Source organism: Perognathus longimembris, chromosome 1 (assembly GCF_023159225.1).
Source record: "Perognathus longimembris pacificus isolate PPM17 chromosome 1, ASM2315922v1, whole genome shotgun sequence".
NCBI lineage: Eukaryota > Metazoa > Chordata > Mammalia > Rodentia > Heteromyidae > Perognathus > Perognathus longimembris.
Genome location: NC_063161.1, coordinates 155,913,429 through 155,937,853, shown reverse-complemented (window position 1 = coordinate 155,937,853; position 24,425 = coordinate 155,913,429). Strand labels below are relative to the sequence as shown.

General features: G+C 47.5%; 1 protein-coding gene across 3 annotated transcripts in view; it reads right to left on the bottom strand.

The window, feature by feature from the left end:
- Garnl3 (GTPase activating Rap/RanGAP domain like 3) overlaps positions 1–24,425 on the bottom strand; it is a 125,772-nt gene that overhangs the window by 21,033 nt on the left and 80,314 nt on the right. For all 3 annotated transcript variants that reach the window (XM_048343224.1, XM_048343235.1, XM_048343243.1), the window contains 12 exons: positions 24,198–24,273; positions 23,404–23,502; positions 20,508–20,611; positions 20,255–20,363; positions 18,232–18,277; positions 17,062–17,168; positions 13,413–13,528; positions 11,712–11,816; positions 10,193–10,267; positions 6,520–6,631; positions 1,095–1,193; positions 685–801 (listed from right to left, as the gene is read on the bottom strand). In XM_048343224.1, coding sequence (XP_048199181.1) covers positions 685–801; positions 1,095–1,193; positions 6,520–6,631; positions 10,193–10,267; positions 11,712–11,816; positions 13,413–13,528; positions 17,062–17,168; positions 18,232–18,277; positions 20,255–20,363; positions 20,508–20,611; positions 23,404–23,502; positions 24,198–24,273 — 1,165 coding nt within the window. The remainder of the gene's footprint in view (positions 1–684; positions 802–1,094; positions 1,194–6,519; positions 6,632–10,192; positions 10,268–11,711; positions 11,817–13,412; positions 13,529–17,061; positions 17,169–18,231; positions 18,278–20,254; positions 20,364–20,507; positions 20,612–23,403; positions 23,503–24,197; positions 24,274–24,425) is intronic.

Here is a 24,425-nt window from a genome sequence, read left to right as displayed (position 1 = left end):
AAACATCACGCAGGGGTAGGCTGAGGATGATTTCGATACCAGAGAAAATGGAGCCGACATGAAAATGACGCCAGCAGTCATAGACCCTCTCTTTTTCTGTTAGTGGGCTTGGTCTCAAACTTACTACAGGCAGAAATTGAAGTGAAGGTAACCAGAACTCCAGGAAAAAAAAGTCTAAAAATATTTTTACTTCGCCAGGTACCCGTGGCTTATGCCTACAATCCTAACTACTCAGGGGGCTGAGAACTGAGGATCACGGTTCAAAGCCAGCCTGGGCAGAAAGGTCCCCCTGCACTCTTATCTCCAATTAATCATCAGAAAACTGGAAGTGGAGCTGTGGTTCAAAGTGGTAGAGCGTTAGCCTTAACAAAACAGCTCAGCAACAGTGCCCGGGCCCTGAGTTCAAGTCCTATGACCGACCAAAAAAAAACACCCCAAACCCCAAAACAAACAAACAAAAAACCTCAGAGAGTTGCTAACAGAGTTCAACTCACCTCCAAAACTGGCAAAAGAGGCCTAGCATTTCTAGTCCTCAGCATGCAGTGCTGGGGATCAAACTCAGGGCTTTGGGCCTGCTAGGCAATGACTTCCCTACTTCATTTTTATTTTCAGTAAAATCCTAGGCCGACAGGAAAAATAATGAATTGAGAAGAACCTTCCCAAGCAGGAAGAGCATGATGTCACCTTTGGTTTTCTCCAGCTTGTTTTCTCGGCAGTCAGACCTGCTCCTCCCAGCCTGCCTCCCCTCCAGGCCTTTCTGCACAGTGCTCAGCCTGAAGACAAAGAGGCGGGCATCTTTCCCTAGTGACAGCAGAGAGAAGGCAGAGAAGGGGAATTAGATGGAGAAGTAAAACGACAGGAGCGAAGCAGGAAGGAGGTATGTAGAATTGTGAGAGGCTCCACAACCCTTTTACACAACCACAATCAGCGATGCAGCCCTCCCTTGCTCAGTCCCCTCCCCCCACATCCAGTGTGCCACCAAGGGACCCCCACCAGTGACCTCCAAAGAGCGACAGCAGCCTCCCCGCTGTGGCCGGACCCTGGTGGGGGCCGTGGCTCTCCTCCCTCAAGGAGCACACGCAGAAGGGTGGCACCTTTGTCTGCTCTGAGGATGAGAAGGTCCAGAGTCTCGAGCACGTGCATCTGCTTCACGGGCAGCGTTCTGTCAAACACGGGCACGGATGGAAGATCGTCTGGAAAAGGAGGGCTGGTTACTGGCCGGACTTTGTGACCCGTGCCGTGTGCCTGCGGGAGATCCAGCCCCCGCTTCTATTTGGGCAAGCTTCTAGAACTCTCCTGAGGCCTATCCAAGAACTTCAGCTTGGGGAGAAGCATGCGAACGACAAGACAAAGCAACATACCTCAGCCCCATGTTTTACTGGGCTTCTATCAAAGTAAACAAATGAGGTCAGTCGTTTCTTTTCAGTATTTTCTTATTTTTATATAATATTTGAAAGTGTACCATATCTTAGATCATTTTATATTTCCCAGGAATTTTTTTTTTTGCATTTAAAACATGCCCTACTGTCCCTCATATACTCTGTGTCCATATCTACAGTATAGTCTGCCTACACAATTCCAACGTGTTTCCATAGAGGAATTAGAAATCTTCAATTTTTTTTTTAGACAAAGATAAGTAAAGAGAGAATACCAATTAGACATGCTACATAGCTGGGGAGAAAAGCAATCTAACTAGAGTTGCAATTCTTTGGAAGATTTCAGGTAATTGGATGACTAACAACTGAATTATACACAGGATTCCATTTTAAGGTTACTTACTGGGATCCCAAATTGTTAACAATTATTTTGTCCCTGGGGGGCCCTAGACCTAACGGCTGAAGGATTAAGGCTGTTCTGAAGAAAAAGGATGAGTCTGGGGTGGAATCAGGGCCAGGCAGGCATGGCCAGGGCTGGGGTGGGTATCCCAGGGAAGCAGCGGCCTCATCCGGCATCTACGGTTTTCCAGGGCTCTGCTGTGGGTTTGCGTTCGTGTAACTGTTAATTCAGGTGCACCACCACCCCACCCTTCTAGGAATCCCAGCATAGCTGGGAGTTTAGCCCTTCCTGGGTGTGCCCAGGCAGGAGCCGTGCTAGTCACCAGCTCCCTCTGGTGCCACCCTCTGTGGGGAAGAGGGGAGGAGGCTGCAGAGCCCAGGGGCTGTTTATGCCACAGAACGGCCATGGTGCTCACATTGGACACACACTGGGGGTTTTGCCTCTGCTTCCTCTTTTGTTCAGGGGAAACTGTGATTTATTTTTTATGTTTATTTTTAGTCAGTAATGAGGCTTCAACTCAAGGCCTGGGTGCTATCTCTGAGCTCTTTTGCTCAAGGCTAAACACTTTACCACTTTGAGCCACAGCTCCACTTCTGGTTTTTGAGTGGTTCATTGAAGATAAGAGTCTCATGGGGACTTTTCTGCCGGGTCTGGCTTCAAACCGTGATTCTCAGATCTCAACTTCCTGAGTGGCTAAGGGTTATAAGTGTGAGCCACCAGCACCTGTCCAAAATTGTGGCTTTGATGTCAGCTCATCAACTAGTTTCCTTCCTCCTCCACCCTAGGCTCTCACAAAAAGGAATCGATTCCAGGGCCTTTGTACTGCTGCCAGGGAAGACTGCAATGTTCAGAATACAAGAGGTCTGTATGAATAACTGTCATTATATGTGTGTAAACAGCTGCCATTCCTTCATTCTGAGGGGAAGAGCAGCACAGCAATGGCACATACCAAGAGCTTCCTAGGTGCCAGACCCCGATGTCTAGTGTGTCTTTTATTAACTCAAAAATGTCCAAAGGACCCAGCTAGGTGGGGATTTGCTGTGTTCCCATTTAATAAATGAGTAGCCTAGGGCTCAGAGGTGTTCAGACCTTGTTCAAGGTCACACCTTGAGTTTATGAAGACAAAAGTGACAGGAGCATTTCATTTTACTAGAAACAGTAGAGCTACCAAACTGAGTAGACAGAAAATTCACATGTACTTTCCATCCACTCTTTCTCAGATAGCTGAACTGGTTTATACACAGCACAAGAAGGTAGAGAAAGTAAGGGAAGGGGAAAGGGACTTGTGATTAATGACTGCTCTATTAATTTTCCCTTCCTATAATCTCTGTAGGAAGAAGCAGTCTACAGATGGCTCTTCTAGTACTGTGAAACCAAAATGCATGGCAAAAATATAATTGGTATTTAGTCTTCCTTCAAAGTAGGTTGTGCAACAGTCAGGAGAACAACGGATCTTGATTTTTAATAACGACCTTGAGAGGAATAGACTCTCCTGGGTAGGACTAATAAAATTAAGCAAAGGCTAATGGGCTAGAGTAGAACTCAGCCTGGAGCAAATGGACAGATTCATTCACCGAAACGATTCATAATATGATTAAGTGTAGACCAGAAGAAGGTAAACAAAGATATAAGAGAATTATGGCACAACAAATAGTACAAAGAGAACTTTAGAGGTTATTTTCCTTCTTTACAAAAACAAAGGATCACTGTATAATCAGGACTTGAAAAAAATAATCCGCATAATATATCTGTACTGGTGGTGGTTGAATGTGGCTGATAATGGGCTTCTTTCAAGGTGGAAGAAAAGCATTTTTTTTTGAAAACCACAATAATCTCTGTGTCAGACACCACCACTAACTTTTGGATCAATAAACATTAAAACATCAGAAAGGACTAGTAATCTTGGTTTGGATTTTTCCTTTAAAAAAAAAAAAGATGTGGAGGTTTGGTTTAAGTGGTAGAATATCTTAGCAAACTCACAGCCCTTAGTTCAAATCCCGATACTTAAAAACCCAATTCAGATTTCTTTGTTTTTAGAAAGATTTTAATCCTCAATTTTTGTTCAGGTCTATAGTTTTGGAAATCTGCATTAAGAGACAAATACACTGGTACAGCTTAGAATGTGTGTGCGCGCGCACCAATACTGAAGCTTAAACTCAGGGAGGGCCTGGCACTGTCTCTTGGCTTTTCCCAATAAGGCTGGTACTTTACCACTCAAGCCACACCTAACTTTTTGCTGGTTAATTGGAGGTAAGTGTCACAGATTTGTCTGCCCAAGGCTGGCTCCAAACTGAGATCTGATTCCTGAGTAGCTAGGATTATAGGCATGATTCCCCATTCTGGCTACAGCTCCCCTCCTCTCCCCTCCACCCCCCACCCCTCCACATGAGCTGAGGAACTAATTCAGGGCCTTCCACTTGATAGGCAAGTGCTCTTCCGCTGAGCTAAATCCCCAACCTCTGCAGCTGAGTTTTAATGAAATGCAGTTGGTTCGTGGAAAGAGCACTGGAGTAGGAAGCGCATGTGGGCTCTTGGTCCAGATGTGCCACTGGGCAGACATGGCCTTGGCAAGTTCCTTGTTCAGGCCTCAGTTTCTTAATCTACGAAGCTAGGAGACTGGACTAACCCTTTCAGATATCTGTTTTGCTTTTGCTTTTATTCTTCTCCTTTTTTTCTTAATTTATTTTTTTGGTTGTACTTTTGGCAAAATCTAAGGATTTTTTTTGTTAAAGTAAATTCCCCGAAGATAGTAAAGGTAATAGCTGCCATTTAATAAGCTGCTACTACATGTCAAACGCAGGTAACTGATTAATCCCTAGACTCCCTCCTCCAGGTTATAATTGGCCCTGTATGTCTCATCACTATAAGGTTCTTTTCAGCCTCTTAAAATTATTCCCACTTAGAGAAACTTGAGGCTCAGAGGCTGGCTTTTCTTTTTTCTCTTTGGTGCTAAGGATCCACTCATGCTTATCGAACACTCTATCATTGGGCTATAGCCCCAGCCCATGACTTTCCTTAAGACCATAGTGTTTCTCAACCTAAGGACTTAAGTCCTCAATTGATGAATTTCAAATTATCTGCCTTCTGTTGAATTAGCCATAGACATGATTTGGGCACACAATTAAGACACATACTGTTGGGTGCTGGGGCTCACATCTGTAACCCTATATTCAGGAGGCCGAGGTCTGAAGATCATAGTTCAAAGTCAACCAGTGCAGATAAATCCTTGAGACTCTTACCTCCACTTACCCAGCAAAGAGCTGAAGTGGAGGTGTGATTCAAATAGTAGAGCATCAGCTGTGAGAAATAAAAGGCCAGAGAGGCTATGAGGCCTTGAGTCCAAGCCCCAGTACTAGCACACACAGAAAGACCTGTACCAAAAGTAACAAATAAGGTCAGAAAGCAGCCCACCTGAAGTAGGGTCCCCCCTCCGGCTGTAAGCAGAAGGTGCTGTCACGGGGCGCAACACAGAGCTGGCGTTTTGTAAATGCGCTAGGCAGTGGTCTGAGGGTGAAAGGGTCTTGCCAAAGGGTGGCGAGATGCTGCCACTAAGTCATCCTCAGGGCACGGAGGTATGGCCACACCAGAGGCTGGGCAGCCCCTTCTGTGCAGTCTGTGGGGGTGCTCTGGGACGTCACCGCTCGGCGCTCTGGGCTCTGTCTGAGGCCAGGAGATGACTTTTGCCAGGGTTAAGTTCCTTGCTCCCCTCACATCCATCAGGAGTCTGGAACAATCTAAAGGACCTCCTGCTGGCCCTGTCTACATCTTGATCCATCTGAAGTTGTGCCTCTGCCACGGCATCCTGGTTGTGGGCACTCATGCCTGCCCCAGGCCCGCACGGCTCCTAGACAGGGTGCTGCCTCTGGGCAGCGTGGGCCAGCGGCCCGCAGCCAAGTTTGCTTTTATCCTGGGCTGAAATCAGTCTCCCTGTCCAACCCCTTCTGTTTCTATATCCATCAAAAATAGTTTACCTGATTCATATCATTTGTTTTGGACACCAAGTACTTTCAGGACTAAATTTGTTGTTGTTTGCAATCCTAGTTTGAATTTGGGGTATTGTACCTGCTAGGCAGGCACTCTACCATTGATCCATGGCCCCAACCTTTTGCTTTATTTTTGCTTTTGTTGTTGCTTGGATAGGACTTCATATTTTAGCCTAGGGCCCGCCTTGGACTGTGATCCTCCTACCCACAGCCTCCTGCTAGCTAGGATTACAGGTCTGAACCACCATGCCCAAATTATTTGTTGAGATAGAGTCTTGCTAACTTTTTTTGTCTGGGCTGGCCTTGGACTTCATTCCTTTCCATCTCTGTTTCCTGAGTAGCTAGGATTACAAGCATGACCCACCATGCCTGGCCTTGGACCAGAAGTCTTTACCATTTTTAAGAGAGAATAAGTTCCCAACAATGGCTCTAAATAATGTGTCCCCTTTTGATTCAAGATAAATGTTGGGGCCATGATAAGTATTGGCTGACACAGAGATTATAGCATGTCAGTTACCATCCTTGGACTAATCAGAGAGTAGAGGAAGAGGTGAGCCTAAGAAGTCGTGCTCCAGCATGCTTGCTTCACAATGTCCTCCCTCCACTTGCCCTGAAAACATGGAGCTGGTTTGTGAGGCGAGCAAACCACCAGGTCCCTGAGGGCCACTGATTGTCTAAATGGAGTGGGTTCTCGGTCACTCTCTGAGAAGTACCACGAGTCACACAAATAAAGACATTTGTAGAACAGCTACTCACTAACCATCCACTAGCAAGACGCCAGCATCAGTGGAAACCAGCAGGGCCTGGCCCCAGGGATCTGCACACACGGCCTCGTGAGGGAAACTGCTGCAGAAACACTGGGGCTCCCAGGGCTGCGAGGCAACACAAGCATCGGACAGTAAGTGCACCAGAAAACACCACCCTGTGGCCCCCCAAACAGAGACACACAGACGACGATGCCTAAGCCGTAACACAGATGCTTGTGGGAGATACAGGGGGGTGGGACTGAGGTACTTCACTGAGGAGAAGAACCTTCCAGATACGTATGCGATAGGAAAGCAGCAAGGTTCCCCTGTGTCTGGCACCATGACCCGTTTCTCTTTGGTCCCCAGGGTTCTGGCACTATGGCAGACAGAGACCCACAATGTTGCCCAGGTAAGCAAACTCTGGCAATGGGTCCTTTAACGTCTGGAAACTGGCCAATCAGTGCCTACTTTTTAGAAATTTGAAGTTAGTTCATCTTAAAAGGAAATCCCACGTGACTGTAAAAACGTCAAGATTCCTGTGTTGCTGATTCAGCAAAAGCATGAAACCACACTCGTGTTGGAGATTGATGCTGTCTTATTATAAGGAAAAGGCTTCCTGACCCACCTAGGTTACAAAATCTTAAAGAAGAAAAATAATGTGTGTAGGAAAATAGCAGCAGCTACCAAGAAAACTACGACTCCCTCCAGAGGCCATATCCACCCTGCATTCTTCTCCTGGGGTCTGAGCAGCATCGTTAGCAGTCTGGGCATGGTTTGCTCTTCCTGACAATGGTCTCTGGGCTGGGTGACCTACTAGGGTTTCAGAGACACCAGAACTGTGGGCATTTCCACTGGAATCATTCATTTCCCTTCAGAGCTCCTGGCTTAGCCCCAGGCTCTGGCAGTCTTTGGAGATTTCTGGGGAAAAGTTGGAGTCTTATATGTTGACCTCTACTCTCAGTCAGATACAGGTGGGCCACGTCCCATTTGCGGTTACACATAAACATACATGTGTCTGTGAGGACATAAGCCTGTGAGGAACGTGCCTGTGAGCACGTTCTAGCAGCCTCTGAGTCACACAAGGCTCTGAGGACCACTAGGGCTGGTGTAAGCACTGTGTGGATTGTTGCTATATTAGAAAAGGAGAACATGTTCCCCCTGTAGAAAACCCACAGCCTTGGGAAGAGTATTTGCCTTGCTAAGCTGAGACCTGCACTCTTTTTAAAAGATCACTTAAAGCTTGTGGAAATGTTTTCTGAATTGAAAAAGGGCTATGTGGGACAGGCTACTAATTGAAATAGCATTACCCCAGGATGGATTCTGGCAATTCTGAGCTTGTGGTGTGTAGAAAGAGGACATGAAGGAACAACGGCAATATAAATGTGATTCAAGAGACAGATATGGAAACCAGTGCTGTGGGGTGGCATGCAGACGGAAGCACCGAGTCTCCGTAATGGTGTACTCTCTGGCCAAGGACACAGTTTGGAGGGGCCCTTCACCCAAAAGGACCATCTAGAGCAGGGTGGGAAGCTTTGCTCTGCCCAGGGACATTTGGATATATATATATAACATCATTATAGGCCATAGAAGACTGTCAATATCGGCAGATGGGCTGAGGAGGGCTGAGGAGAAGCACACAGGCCTGTCCCACTCCTGCCCCCAAAGTTCCTGTATCCAGGAGTATATGCCATTGATGTTTTAGTGTGTGCTGTGTGGGGTGTTCCTGGTTCTCAGAGGTGCTGGGGATCGACTGAACATTAGGGCATGGACGTCAGAGATCACCTGAGATCTGGGCCCACATGCTCTGCTGGGGATGGTGGGATTTGTCCTAGGCCAGGCCCCTTCTGCCAGGTGAGAAGTGTAGCGCAGACTCTGTGGATGGGAACATGGCCTCCGGGCCTGCCTGCCCCAGTGCAGGGCCTTCTGGGGGATCTTCAGAGAATGCCAACACAGCTCATGAAACCATGGATGCCTACGAGGCTGACAAAACTCTTATTGTGTGTGTGTGTGTGTGTGTGTGCTGGCATTGGGGCTTGAACACAAGGGTTGAGTGCTATTGCTTAGTTTTTTCACTCAGTGCTGGCATTCTACCACTTAAGCCACATCTCCATTTCAGCCTTTTGGTGGTTAATTAGAGATCAGTCTCATGGACTTTTCTGCGTGGGCTGGCTTAGAAACACAATCCTCAGATCTCAGCTTCCTCCTGAGGAGCTCCAATTACAGGAGTGACAGGCAAAGCCCTGTTCTTTGGAACAAGATGGTGCTAGGGAACAGCACAGGGGACTGTGGTCTTGGTGGTATCTGTGGGGCCCTCTGGGGAGCAGTGCTTCTCTAAGGGAGGCCTATAGGAGGGCTCTGATCCCAGTAATGGATGCGGCTCTTTGTTGTTCACTGGTGACTGAGTTATAGTTTTATGGACTTTTGTTTAAATGTATGCCTAAGAACTTCTCAATAATTTTATTAACTTTTACTGCAATGTGCTCGGAAACGCTGTATCCCTACTAGGAACACGAGCAGCCTTAGGAGAGGAGGCTTGGCTATCAGTCTTGTCTGAGGCAGGTTGTAGCATTTGGGTCAACCACATTTTCAGCTTGTCTTTTCCTACTGAAACAGCCTTCAAAACGTGTAAGCCCAAATCATCTTTACTTTTGTGTGTGTGTGTGTGTGTGTGTGTGTGTGTGTGTGTGTGTGTGTGTGTGTGTTTTTGCCAGTCCTGGGCCTTGTGCTCAGGGCCTGAGCACTGTCCCTGGCTTCTTCCCGCTCAAGGCTAGCACTCTGCCACTTGAGCCACAGCGCCGCTTCTGGCCGTTTTCTGTATATGTGGTGCTGGGGAATCGAACCTAGGGCCTCGTGTATCCGAGGCAGGCACTCTTGCCACTAGGCTATATCCCCAGCCCTCATCTTTACTTTTATCACTAAAGCAGATGCCTTTGTAGTTCTTTTGCTTTTCTAATGCATCCTTCTCTAGTGAAGTGCTATGAGTGACTTTATTCCGTTTAACTCACATATTTGGAATGGAATTAAGCACACAAGATGTTGTTCTATAGTATCCGAGTGTGGGTATGCTAAGCTTGGGATATAATTTGTGTCACTTTTTTTTTAATGAACCATCTAGTATTTTCCCCATGGAAAGTGGAAACAAAAAGTGAATAAGACAGGAACTTTTTGGCTAGCTGAGTGGACCAGAAGTAGGCAGTGGTTTCTCACCTACACTCCTCTGACCAGTCACTTCCATGGCTTCTGGAACTAGTCAGAAATGCAACCTTTCAGGCCTCACACAGACTTAGTGGATCAGAAACTGGGGATGACCTGAACCCGCACTCGGCGAGAAATCTTTGCCTCAGGGTGGGCCCAAGAATCACACTAACTTCTAAGGGATGAGCAGGACCCAGACCTCTTGTACCAGAGCACATATTCAGTCAGGATCTAACACAGAGATGCATAAAGAAAGCTTCAGGGCCATGCGGAACCAGCCTGGCGGACTGGATCTAGCCCAGACCTCTGCTCTCTCCATTCAGGCAGAGGCAGAAGCACAGAGTGGAAACACAGGGTCTCTCTATGCATCTGAAGATGCCACGGGCAACATGTTCTTCTTCCTTCCTCCCCCAATCCTTTTCCTAATAGTCCCAATAACCTCAGTGAGTATAAAGAACGTTCACAGATCATCCTGAAAGGCCATCAGCTCACCTCCTTTTTACAGATCCCTGAAGTTGCCAGGCTTGACGGGGCGTCCCCTCTCACAATGGACTTCAGTTTGAGTGCCTTATGGAAAAGAGGTCTCTTTTAAAGTTTGTTTTCAGGCAGTAAAAGAACAGTAGGATAAATGATGGCATTTTGAAAACAAACAAACAAACAAAAACAAACGGATGAAACAGGAATCATCATTTGGGGATAAAGTTTCAGATTTTCTACTGACCCTCGACAATCAGATATTAGTGGCCATTGTGAAGCTTTAATAACTGGGTCCCAGTCCAAATTGCCCCAAATGCATCCTGTCATTTAATTTCTATAATGTTACTATGATTTCTAAGCAATGAAAAATACAGAATCCAAGGCTTGCCCTCAAACTCAATGGCTTGGAATCTCTGAAGGAAGCGAGGTATCTTTAAATAAGGTACTGTTTTTGGGAAAAGGGAGTTTTGCCTTCAAGTTTTCTTTTCTTTTTTTTTTGGGGGGGGTGGGTTGAACTCTGGGCCTGGGTGCTGTCCCTGAGTTCTTCAGCTCAAGGCTAGTGCTCTACCATTTGAGCCACAGCACCACTTCCAGTTTTGAGGCAGTTAATTGGAGATAAAAGTTTCATGGTAGGCTGGAAATATGGCCTAGTGGCAAGAGTGCTTGCCTCGTATACATGAAGTCCTGGGTTCGATTCCTCAGCACCACATATATAGAAAACGGCTAGAAGTGGCGCTGTGGCTCAAGTGGCAGAGTGCTAACCTTGAACAAAAAGAAGCCAGGGACAGTACTCAGGCCCTGAGTCCAAGGCCCAGGACTGGCCAAAAAAAAAAAAAAAAAAAAAAAAGTCTCATGGTCATTCCTGCCCAGGCTGGCTTTGAACTGTTATCCTCAGATCTCAGCCTCCTGAGTAGCTAGGATTACAAGGCATGAGCCACCAGTGCCTGGCTGTCTTCAAGTTCTGATCACAGGATTTTCCTTCACCTTGACTTATATAAGTGTTCTACTTCCTGGCCAAACGTTATCTGTAGCTGGCAGCCCCCCTCCTTTTCCTGCTGTGACGTGGGATCAGACAGGAAACTGATAATTGAGAAAAGGCTAGTATCACAGGGGAGCGAGGCAAAGGGACAGTAACTTCCCCTAAGTCCTGGTTACAAGGTGGAAATTTGGGGCTTCTGTGAGTGATCTGTGTACTGTCAGGGAAAAGTCCAAGGTGCATCACCCAAGTTAACTCCCCTCCATCTGCCTAGGTGACAGGCAAATGGCCCATGGCCCCTTGACAAGAGGGAGCCAGAGCTGGGCCCAGGCAGAAGTTATCCTGCTGCTGAGAGTGCTGTGCTCTCACAGGTACCCACAGGAAACGACTCCACAGAGCTGTCAGAAGCCTCAGGTGGGGGCTCTGGGACAGTCCTCGGAGAAATCACCGAGCTCCTACAGCAGTAGGACGACATGAAAGGCTCTGCACGCAGGCCTTCTCGTTTGGATGGACTCCTAACTACAAGTCTCACCAAAGAGGCTTCAGTGCCGAACCCACCTGCCCCACTCTAACAAACTCTGCCTGGCGGGCCTCTTCTTTCTTCCGGGCGGACTTGGGTGACTCAGGTAAGACATCGCTGAAAGACCGTCTATTGAGCATGTTCTGAAAAAGAAAACACAAGTTATAAATTCCACAAGTAGGTATCAAGTCTTCTTTTAAGCAAAACCTATTTGTGCAAACGATCCAGTTTCTACCTTGGTACTCATTCACCCTGGGAGCATTTGTGGGGCCCCTGCGATGTTCCAGAAACACACCAGATGCAGGGACGGAATCCACGGGTGCAGAGCCTGCACTGCGTGATAGCTGAGAACACAGGCTTTGAGACCAGCCAAACCTGCCATTGCCTCATGACAGTGTGACATGGGAGACCATGCTGCATGGCCCCAGGCTGCCATTTCCAAAGAACGGTGCCCTCAGCAGGCCATCCACCAAATTCAATGGGAAGAGTGCTCCCTAAGAGCTGTGGGATTCTGTGGCCCTGTGGCTCATCGGGGGCAAGCTGGTTAACCGCGCATCTGTCTCCCAGGTATGCTGTTTGGATTAAGCCAGGTAATACATGTAAGGTGCTTGGCATGGCCTCCACCCCATGTCAGATAACTGGGGCACTCATTCAGCAAGCACAGACCTGGCACCCACTACTGTGGGTGGGGGAAGTGACAGCCACAGTGTCTGTCTTCCTGGAGCACAGAGGCTGGCAGAGCCCACAGATGGAGGACCTAAGGGATTAGCACATGGGGTCACTGCTATGAAGGGGAAGCATGGGGTACGTCAGAGCTACGAGGAGTGAGCACTCACCCTGCTGCCCTCTCCTCACCCTCCTCTGACCTTAGGGAAGGAAAGGAGTGGACAGATTATCTACGAAGGCTTGCTTTTCCAGGTCTGGTGCTAGCCTGGCTTACTCTCGGAGTGTTGTTAAAGTGCATCGAGCAGGCAGAAATCAAGGTGTAAAGACATGGTGCTGTGTGCTGAAGGGAAGGAAGAGGTCAAGAAGCACTAGCTCCTCCCCTGGGCGAGTGCCAGACACCTCTCAGTCACATACATCACCAGCAACTAATTATTTGTACTGGAGTTTATAAACGAGTGGTTAGGTTCTAAGGGAGTTCCCCCACTTGTTCTGTGCTTCCCTGTTAAGTAGGGAAATGTCTTTGACAAAAGGTGATTTTATTCTGTGTAAATGAGTCACTGACCCTAGTGAGCTCATGCTGAGTCCAGAAGCCTCCACAAAGCACAGGCACCCCACAGGTGCCAGGGAGGGGCAGGATCTCACCGGAGTGGACATACCTTGGGCCTAGAAAGTATCTGGCAAGGTGGGCTTCCAACAAATGGAAATGGGGCTAGCAGGAAATCCTCAGCAAATGAAAGAAAGCATCCCATTTCTTTCCATAATCCCTATTGCTCTCCATCAGCTCCATGCACAGGTAACACTGAGCAATTCTGCTGAAGGCAGCACCCTCCCCCCACCCCAGAGCACTCTTCAGTGCTCTGGAGTACTGACACTCATGTTTCTACCTGTGCCTCCATCTCCACAGGCCTCAAGTTGGTAAAATCATATCCTTTGTAAATGACACTCAACAGCTGGCTTTTAGGTAGCAGGGGAGTCTTGACAGGGACTCGTGTGCTTTACCCAGGGCCTCAAGGCTAGGACTGTATTCTCCCCTCAGATCCCACAGGAGGGAAAGAAAGCGATGGCCCAGGTACCTTGTGCAAATCTGGCATCAAATCCTGATATAAAGAGCGAATCAACATGTCCAGAGTACGCCGGCGTTTCTGGGCAAAGGTTGGGGTTTCCAAAGTGGCTTTTTCACCATTAATTACTAAAACAAATCAAGTAAAAAAAGGGAATCGCAGGCATTAGTAGCTATTGGAGAACGTTTTCAAGAAAATGCATGATCCATTCCACCCACTTCTGATGTCATGGTTTGTGTGGAAGGTTTGGCCTCCAGCAGTGAGAGCCAATCATTGAGGGGTGATTGGACCACAAGGACTCTGACTCCATCAAGGGATCCACTGATGGATTCAGAATTCGATGGCATTTATGGGAGGCAGCAGAAATGTGAGGAAGTGGGGCCTAGTGGAGAAAGGTGGTCACTGGTGGCCATCTTCCTCTTTTTTTTTGTTTGCCAGTCCTGGGGCTTGAACTCTGGGCCTGGGCATTGTCTCTGAGCATCTTTATACTCAACGCTAGCACCCTAGTACTTAGGCTGCAGGGCCACTCCTGGCTTTTTCTTGTGATTAATTGGAGATAAGAGTCATACAGCCTTTCCTGCCTAGGCTGGCTTCAAACCTCAATCGTCAGATCTCAGTTACCCGAGTCACTAGGATTACAGGCGTGAGCCACCTGCACCCGCCTCCTGGCCCCTTCTGTTGTTCTCTCTGCTTCCTGGTTGTTACAGGGTGAGAAGATTTCCTTTGTCTTGCCCTGCTGCCATGATGTTCAGGCCCATCAAAATGGATCCAAGCAACTATGCGATGAAACCTTTCAAATTGTGCTCAGTTGTTTTCCTCAGGTATTTTGTCACAGTGATGAGAAGTAACCTAATTGGTATTGCTATCAGTCTGTCCTTCCCATCATAGAAGAATGCTTACGAACTTTCTAAATTTCTATGTGCAGATTCATACTCTGTAGGTATATTATTTATCTTTCCTTTCTTGTTGGATAGAAAGCTTTCTGAGTCGAGTCTTATCTAATTTTAACTAAAAGCCTCTTTAGCCATGTGTCTAACCACTTCCTGACCCACCCATCCATCTATCAATCCAATCCAACCATCAGACCAAACCACCAGGTTGCCATTTGATGGGATTAAGTATGTTTTCAGTTCTTGCATTTTGTTAGGAAAAAAACCCCACAATTATCCTAGTAGACTATTGGGAGTCCTAACCTAAGCAAGTTTCTTCTGGAAGGAGATAGGTTTTATTGGATTACAGACATTAAGCTAGTAAAGTGGGAAGCACTGTTACTTATACACTAGAGCACAGAACAGCAAGTCTGTGGTAAAGGTTAGGAGTGTGAAGGTAAGATAGTAATGAATATGGATGCCAGCTCTGCTGCTAGCTATATATTCTTAAGCAGTTTTTTTAGTTTCTTGGAACTTCAGTGTCTGAGTCATAAATGGGTATAATCATATTTCTTTATGGAGTTATCAAATAAATGAATATATACATACAAATACATATCGCAGTGTTAGACACATGGAACTGAATAAACATTAACTACCAGTGTTCTTATACAGAAGGCGAATGGAAGGTCAGAGCTCATAAACTGAAAAAATGGAACTTCTGAGGAGCAGGAATTCTCTAGGTAAGCCATGTTCTCAGAACAAGCTAGTCTTGTGTCTAGCAAGACATCCCTCAAGGAATCTTAACTCTTGTATCTAATTAATTTTGGGACCTGGGATTTTGTTTTTCTCCTTAGTACCTTAGGAAAAAAATTCATTTAAAATGATGTGTTTTGGCTGGAAAAGGGGAAAAGGCCGAGAGTTTGGTTGAAATGGCATTTGCTACTCTGTCTTGGCATTTTCTCCTGGCCTCCTTCCGTGAAGCCTTCTGCGATGCTTACTCTGGAATGCACAGAAGCTTCTGGGCCTGGGCTTTCCTCTTTTGTCCATCTCTCACACCCTCCTGGCCGGCTGGCCCCACGGCCATCACCGCCACAGCCCCTCCCCAGCTCTATCTCTGGAATCTTCAATGTCAGAGCCAGGGCATCCCTTGTCTCACTCCCCCCCGCCCCCTCCCCCCAGGTCTCTGAGGGTGCTCATGAGTGCAGTGGCACCGAGGGCCCCTCTAGCTCAGGAGTCAGGCACTGCAGGCTCCTGGGGCCCCTGTGCTGCACCCAGCTTCCCGGATGCTCTCAGCCTCTAGTCGCTACACCTGCTCCTTTATTTCCAGATCTGTAGCCCGATCCTTGGGGCTTCGGCCACACAAACACCACTGTTCCCAAGCAGTTTCACAATCTGGAGTGTCTGGCTTGTTTTGAAGATTCACAGCAGAGGGCAGGCTATTGAAAGACATCGTCTGGCTGGTGCAGCTCTCCAGCCTGTCCTGGCGCCCAGGCCTCCTTGCTGCCTCATCCTCACCTGCCTGTCCAGGCCTTTGGCCTTGACCCTGGTTCCAGCCTTTGAAATAAGGGGCACAGGCACTGGGGAGGAGGGGCAAGCTCATCTTCTGCCAAGTGGTTTGCTGCTAACATGTGGCAGAGAGGCGCTGCCCTCAGACCACGTTGTAGGTGGCGGTGTGGGAGATCACAGTGCTGGGGCCTGCTGCCGCGTGGAGGGACCCAGCCTGACACCCTGGAGCCTGCACTTGCAGGAGACAAGGTTGGGAAGTGTGTGGAGATCTCTGCAAAGGGCGCAGTTGTGGAGGGAAGAGCAGTTCTGAGACCGGGATGTTTTGGTGGTTCAGGCTAAATGACATTCATCCCTTCCACTGGTTTGGGTGGGTAGACATAGAAAGAAGCCCTGTGTGACTGCTGAGGGGCTGGGGACTATGGCGTGTGTGTCCCTTGCCCCGCCTCTGCTGCTCCTTTTAGCCATTTCTGAGGGATTCACACTGGAAGCTAGAAGCAGGTGTCATGAAGCACTCTAAGGCTTCAGACTCCCTCGGCACCATCTTGGAGCAAGGTGACCAAGATGGATTAAGAGGAGTGTCCAGGAACTTTATAAACACTCGGAAACGGCACAGCAACAGTGACAGAATTAGGCAAAGGCTGTGTGGGTGGGTGGAGGGGACAGGAGGCCGCCAGCCAAAGCAGCTGCAGTGCCTGGCATAAGGCTGGAGCTGGGCTCTTCACAGAGAGCGCAGAGCGGATGCCAGGGCCTGGGGGCCAGCAGGCAGGCTGGAGTTCTACAGTCCTGCCACTGATAAGCAGAGACACTCCCCCAGCCTTCCAGACGGAACCCAAGGGATGCTCTGGGGAGGGGTGTGGCAGAGCTCTCTGTTCAGAAGAAGGGGGGCTCAGAATGACTCGCCTATTCCTGTCCTACTTCACAACCGCCCCCTTTGCCCCCCTCTACCCTAGTCTGTGATAGGCACTTATCAGCAGAAACTTATCAGAAGAGACTCAGAATGGTGCCCTGGGAAACGGGGGTCCAAAGGCCCATTTGTGAGGGAGGGACTGGGACACTACAGTAAGGGGAGATGACAACCCAGGAGACAACTGCACAGCACCACCAGCAAACTAAGCAAGTGTCATGTCGTATAACTACTTAAAGATAATAGTAATAATAAATAAAAGTTTCACTCAAAAATACACGATCCCTACAGATCCTTCAGAACATGGACTGTGTAAAGAATGATTTCCTGCACAGCATCACTGGACAAAGGGTACAGATATTTCAAAATGGCGACTTACATTTCACTAGCAAAAAGTCCCTGAATTCCTGGTGGTCTGTAAACACCGGTGGGGATGGCAAGGGCGGGCCAAACAGTGGTACACTTTCTTCTGAAAATATTTTCAACCTGTGTAGAGAACATTCCAGAATCAGCTGCTTTTTCTCCAGCGATCACTGTAACTGTCCCTGGTGGCCTGTGTGATACGTGAGGAGCCTGTGCCATCACCCGGCCCTCCTGTACAGTAGCTTGATGTGCGTTCAGGGTAGAGGCATACCTTCCCGAGGCCCTCGGGGCTCCACCGGCCAGGCTGTGGCTGAGCCCAGGCTCCCGAGAACACCAGCAACTGTACCACGGCACACAGGGCATAGAGTGTTCTTGGGATTTTAAGACGCAGCACTGACTCTGGTCCTCACGGGGCCTGCCAAGAGGGCAGGACCTTCATTCCCCACAAGGACTGGGGCTCTAAGGGGATAGACACCTTCCATACAGCCCCTGGGTCCCTGGGGAGAAGCAATGCTCCTTTTATATCCTAATACCTTTGGGAAGACTTTGCATTTTTTTTAGCATATATAAACACTTTATTTTATTTTCATTGACAAGTTATGCAAAAACATATGAGTATATAATATTGTATTTAAGGTTTTTAATATCTCATGTCATGCATTAAAAAAATTTTTTTTTGTGCCAGTCCTGGGGCTGGAGCTCAGGGCATGGGTGCTGTCTTTTAGCTTTTTCGCTCAAGGTCTGCACTCACCACTTGAGCCATAGCTCCATGTCCGGCTTTGGGGTGGTTAATTGGAGATAAGAGGTTCATGGACTTTCTTGCCCTGATTGGCTTTGAACTATGACTCTCCTCAGCCTTCCTAGTAGCTAGGATTACAGGCGCGAGCCACCAGTGCCTGGCTCAAGACTAACTTTTGAGAAGACAAGAATCAATGGTGAGGTAGTAGCCTAGAGAAGAAGCTACTTAGGCTAAGGTCAAGGGACCCTGACCCCTGGGTTTACTGCACAGGATAACAACACTAAATGGAACAAGTCTTCTTCCTGAAGAGAGGTGACCTTGAAGAAAGTTCAGAAAGATGAGGGCAATCACATTAGATCCATTCAGAAGAATGTATGTCAACAGTCTAAAATAATCAATGCCAAATCAACAAGTGAAACAGGAGAATTAAAACAAGAGTTTGCTTACCTGTAATTATCATTTTGCTGGTCATACCTCACTAAGGCAAAAATATCTGTAGGATGGTCAAGGAAATTAGTCAACAACAACTGACAGATTGTGTTTTGGAAATTCTTTGTGCAGAATCACTGTTTGTTGTTGATTTTTAAGACAACGTCCCATTATGTGGCCCAGGCTGGCTCTGAACTTATCTTTCTGCCTTAGCATCCTGAGTGTTGGTATTACAGACATGTGCCACCATGCATGGCCAGAATCTTTTTGTTGTTGTTGGTTGGTACTGGTGTTTGAACTTAGGGTCTGTGCTTGCTAGACAGGACCTCTATTACTAGAGCTACATAGACCTCTAGCCCCAGAATTATTCTTTTTTTTTTTTTTTTTCCTGTCGGTCATGGGGCTTGAACTCAGGGCCTGGGCACTGTCCCTCAGCTCTTCAGCTCAAGGCTAGCGCTTTACCACTTGAGCCACAGCACCACTTTCGGTTTCCTGGTGGTTAATTGGAGATAAGAGTCTCACAGACTTTCCTGCCTAGGCTGGCTTTGAACCACGATCCTCAGATCTCAACCTCCTGAGTAGCTAGGATGAGCCACTGACGCCCAGCTGCAGAATTATTCTCGACCAGCTCTTTTGTGACTGGAGCATCTATCACTTTGGCTGAGACAAAACCCTGAGTACACATCTCCAAAGCTTTAGAAAAATAAATAAATGAAGACAATACACAACTAAGCAGCCGATAGAACAGAAAGAGCAATTCCCTTGACTGTAGGTACGAACAAAATTTCAACATAAAATTAGTCATATGTTTTATCTCACACATTTGGAGAGAAAGCAATTTGAATGTTTTTGCTGCATACCTTCTTGTTTTCTCCTTCTGGCTCTGACAGACCAAACACAACAGAAAAAAAAAAAAAAAAGCCGATGTGGCTGGTGGCGGCTTCTAAGCAGTCTCCTCGTTTGGCTGGAGCCTGACAAGTCCAGAGCAGTGTAACTGCCAGGGGTGGGGCCTGGCCTTGCCCCCAGCACACGGAGGCCCTGGGGTCCATCCCAACACTGCCCCCAGCCAAGAAACACATGATTGTGCCAGTGAAATCTCCATAAAGTTCTTTAAAGGTACTCCGAGACGCACAAGCACCTGTGTCTAGCGGTCCTCTGTTTCCAGCCCTCCCTCCTCCGCTCATCTCCCATCTTCAGCCTGGACCCAGGGAAACAAATCTCCATGAACTATTTGCTTGTCCTCTTCCCGAAACAAAGGTGCCAAGCCCCCAAACTGAAAATTCTAATAAGGGAAATTGTAAAAATCACCTCGTTTAAAAAGTCACTTCACATCCCCTCCTATACTGTGCTCAGGAAGTCTGTTACACAAGAAAAAACACCACAAGGTGGAGGAAATGCTAGACCCATTGCCCAGGGAACGGGGCAAGCTGTCACTGAGTAGGCAGGGATGAGAACAGAAGAAAATCATACGCATCTTCACTGTAATTATGATTTCCTTACCCTCCTAGGAGAAAGGGGAAATTTAGCAATTTCAACCCTTTTTGTGTCAGTCCTGGGGTTTGAACTTAGGGCCTGGCATTGTCCCTGAGCTTTTAGTGCTCAAGTTTAGAGCTCTACCACTTGAGTCATAGCTCTACTTCTAGACTTTTGGTAGTTTTTAATAGAGATAAGAATCTCAGGGGCTTTCTTGCTAGAACTGGCTTCAAACCATGATCTGCAAGTCTTAGCCTGTCCGGAGTCGCTAGGATTCCGGTGTCCAGCACCAAGTTAAGACCTTTTTATACAAAAGAAAAATTTCTCAATGGAATCAATAACTTCCATTCTTCTAGTTCACCAACAGGCAGCAGGAAGTTTTATCTTTTTATATACTGGAGAAAGGGAAGCCAAGGACTCTGAGAACGAATCCATCGCCTACTCTGGTGGAAAGAGAGAAGAGGGAAAACTGTGTGTTTCAGCGTCTAGCAATGCAAACATGTGAAAGGTCATCCTAAATCCAGTGAATGTGTTAAACGGAGTGAACACTTCAGAAGACCCAGGGTACGTGTAAAGTGGGAGCGGATCATGGAAGGCTTAAAGGCGGGAGAAGATTCCTCTCCTTCCTGGAACACGATGGTGACAATATCATTTCCAATGTGGCGCTTTCTTTCCACCTGTGGTTTACAAAAATAACATCACTGACATGGCACGTTACAGTTAAAGAGCAAAGCACAAGACAATGAATCACCAAGGCCAGCCCAGAGCTCCAGCCTCCTTGCCTCCCCGCCAGACCATTGCCTGTGTTCACACTCACATACCTGCTGTTTGTTCTCTTTGGAATATGGCAACATGGTTGAAACGTGAAACATGATCTCATGCCCTTGGTATACAGTATAAACTGAATTTATCCCTGTGGTGTCATCTGAAAGATACAAGTATGCATTTAGTCGACATGGACGTCTGAGTCATATGGAAACAGTTCTCATTTGCAGATGCAGGAACACAATGCATAGAACATTCTCAAAGATGATTCTGGATTATTCACATAAGTGGAAACAACAGTGGGTCATGTATGTGTCAAGTCTCCACTTGATGCTAGGCTCTTACCCATGAGGAAAGATCTCTCCCTCTCTCCTCGCTTGCTGTCGAGTGCGTGCCTAGCTAGGAATAAAGGAACTCAGGGGAAGTCTGGGCTAAAAGGCAGAGTATGTTATATTTCCTTGCTTTTCAGGTACTGAGCCCAGTACTGTATTACCTTGAGAGTCCCACAAGATAATACAGTTATGGTGTCTATAAAACAAGGAAGTGAGACTTCTGGCAGAACTGTGCAGCGATGAAAGCAAAGTCTGAGGTTCCAGCAGACTCAGATCCCAGCTCTCATTACCTATGTTACCCTGACTCCTCCACTGCGGAGTTTAAGGGTTTGTATTTTTTATTTATTTATTTATTTATTTATTTATTTGGCCAGTCCTGGGCCTTGGACTCAGGGCCCGAGCACCGTCCCTGGCTTCTTCCCGCTCAAGGCTAGCACTCTGCCACTTGAGCCACAGCGCCGCTTCTGGCCGTTTTCTGTATATGTGGTGCTGGGGAATCGAACCTAGGGCCTCGTGTATCCGAGGCAGGCACTCTTGCCACTAGGCTATATCCCCAGCCCTGGGTTTGTATTTTTTAAAATTTTAACCTTTTCAAGCTAGATTGCTTTTGACAAGTCACCATTTTCCAAGCCTCCGTTGGAAATGGGGATAAACATAGTATTTAACTCCCAGCGATGCTGTGAAGACTCAGCAAAGCAATGCCTGCCAAGTGCTTAGCAGACAGCCTTGGGTATAGGGGCCCAACGGATGGCAGTCAGGACGGTAAGGGGCAGAGTCAGCCATGGATGACCAGCTGGTGGGCACCGAACAATTCACCATGAGCACAGACAGCTTGTTCGAGGGGAGCTGGAGAAACCCCTCCTCCCCAGCCTCTCCATCCCTTCCCCCACCCTCCATCCCTTTCCACCTCCTCCACCCTCCCTTCCCACCCCCTCCATCTCCGTGCAACTCCTCCAGCCCTGTCCTTGGAAGTTATGGCATTCTGACACAACTCTCACCCTCACAATCTGTGAGGTGATGCCAGTGTGGGCTGGTGGGGAGATAGTCTCGGAGAGTATGAGTGTGCCCAGATTTGTCGCCTGTCACATTAGGCTGAAGGAGTCTCACTACCTGCCTGACTTTTCTCAGGGCCAGACTGAAGACCAAACAAAGTAACAAGAGAAGCAGCACTGGGAAGTGTTAGAAATGCTACACGGATAGAATTCGGCCTAAGAGGTTCTAAGCCTCCACTCACAGTCTTATCTACCTTCCCCTCAGACTCTGTCCCTCAGATGCTTTCTCTCTGAATTCCCAGGCTCACAGCTGGCGCCACCTCCTGCCAGCACTGCGAACCAGAAGCCCAGGGGTCTGTGAGAGTCCGTCCTCCATTTCCTCCCGTTTGTGATCAGCTTGAGATCCTGGCCTCTGCCTTGGAAGGGCTCTGGAGCCCATGCACTTGTCTCCCTCCAACCAGGGCAACTGCCACCTCCTGCTTGGCCCATGGCAACTTCTCTACCAGCGACTCTCCCTGCTCCTTCCAGACCATTCTCTGTGCAGATTCTACCCAAAGGTGCACCTGATCTCACTGTTCTACTTCACACATCCAAGGGGGCCTTGAACTGCCTGCAGGGCCACCCTGTTCCAGTTCATCACCTCCTTTTTGGTCTCTTTCGGGCCCCCTCCAGCCATAAAGCTATCCTCTTTGCTTCCAGAACCTATCCTGTTCTCTCCTGCCTCAGGATCTTCACTCGGCTTCCAATTCTCTCCTCACCTTGAGACATTCCAACTGCTCCCACTCAGCACTCCCTCTCTCATCAGGAAGCCACATTTGGTAAAATGCCCTGAGCACATTCTGTTCTTCCTCTTAGTTCCTGCAAGTGCTCAGCACTAAGCTACTTGATAGGCATCTGTTTAAAAGTCTGAGGGACCACTTCGTTAGTTATGCACATGAGGTCCCCGGAGCCCAGCTGGTGCTCGATGGTATGTAGAACTAGGCTTTACCGAATGATGGGGACAACTGCTGAGAAAGAAATGAATTTTTAGGTGTTTTTATTATTTTGGATAAATTACACAAACTGAGATGGCTGTGCTATCTCTAGGCAATATAATCTTTTTTTTTTTTTTTTTTTTGGTCAGTCATGGGGCTTGAACTCTGGGCCTGGGCACTGACCCTGAGCTCTTCAGCTCAAGGCTAGTGCTCTACCACTTGAGCCGCAGTGCCACCTCCAGTTTTGGGGTGGTTAACTGGAGATAAGAGTCTCATGGTCTTTTCTGCCCAGGCTGGCTTTGAACCACGATCTTCAGAGCTCAGCCTCCTGAGTAGGATTACAGGCATGAGTCACTGGTGCCCCACTGGCAATATAATCTTAATAGGCTAAATGTAAGCAATCATTGGTAGATAGATCTTTAGGTGATATACGACTGTATTTATGGGCCAGACAGGACTTTTCCTAGGGGCTCTGAGATGATTTAGTCTTGCAAAGCTCAAAGGAGGCAATGAAGTTTCCAGTGACCCATGTCAGACTGGGTATAGAGCTTGACTTCCCTCCAGCCATTGCTGGCCCCGTGTCTTAGGTTCTTAGGTTTAAGTTTATGTGCAAGCAGGCTAATTTCATCTGAGTGAATCCAGAGGCAAGCTTACTTTTAGTGTCCAGACCGCCGCGGTAGCCTGTCCAGCCCTTTAGAGTGATGGTGTCACCCAGGAGAGTTAAAAATTTTTGAAAAGCTTCACTTCCAATTTCTGCAGGAAGAGGGAAAGCATGAGGAAGGTTGCAGGTATCAAGTCCTCATTTCTAGCTAAGTGCTGAAATGGCTTGGGAACGACTCAGCGTTGCTGGTGCGTGCAGCAGTCAAACAGCGTGGAAGTGCATCTCCTCCTCCAGCGGCCAGGAGGAACTTCCCCAAGCCAAGCTTACCACAGCCACCCTGGGGTTACAGGAGTTCAGTATTGCAGAATGACGATGGGATTACTGCTTCTCTAAATAATATACAGGGCTTCCACATGAAAAATGCAAAACATGAGGAAGAGGAAACCACCTAATCATTAAAACAAAAAAACCCACAGAAAAATCTTCCACTGCTTTGGAGACACTGTAGAACAATTTTCTCTCAGTCCAGGTGCTTTTCCACTTGTCCTATTTTTCTAGTGTTCAGATCAGGGGCCGGTAGAAATTAGGTGACCAGTAAATATTTGCACAATGAATAAAACTAGGTAACAACTGCCTTAGAAAATTTACTCAGTAACACTGTCTCCTTTTATTAACGATTCTAACTCAGCAAGCTGAGCTTGCTTTGAACTTGAACTTGGCTTTGTGCTGGTTAGAGTGCTCTACCATTTGAGTCATGCTGCAGCCCACAAGCTCAATTTTCACTGGCAGAAATGCTATAAGACAGGCCCAGGTTTCCATTGGCAGGAAGGAGGAAGTGCCCACTTACCATTGCTGAACATCTCATCATCAGTGAGCTGCCCATCTTTGGCAAAAAGAACCCCAAACTTGAAGTTCACAGAGCCCTTACAAAAAGACAAAGGCATGGCTGTTAATTTCAAATCAAAGCATAGTTATGAGATATGCTATTTGCTACTTAGGAGCATTGCAGTTGCCAGCATATATACTTGGGGGGTTCCTTTGTCCCAGTTTTGGCCAATGTAAACAATAATCATTC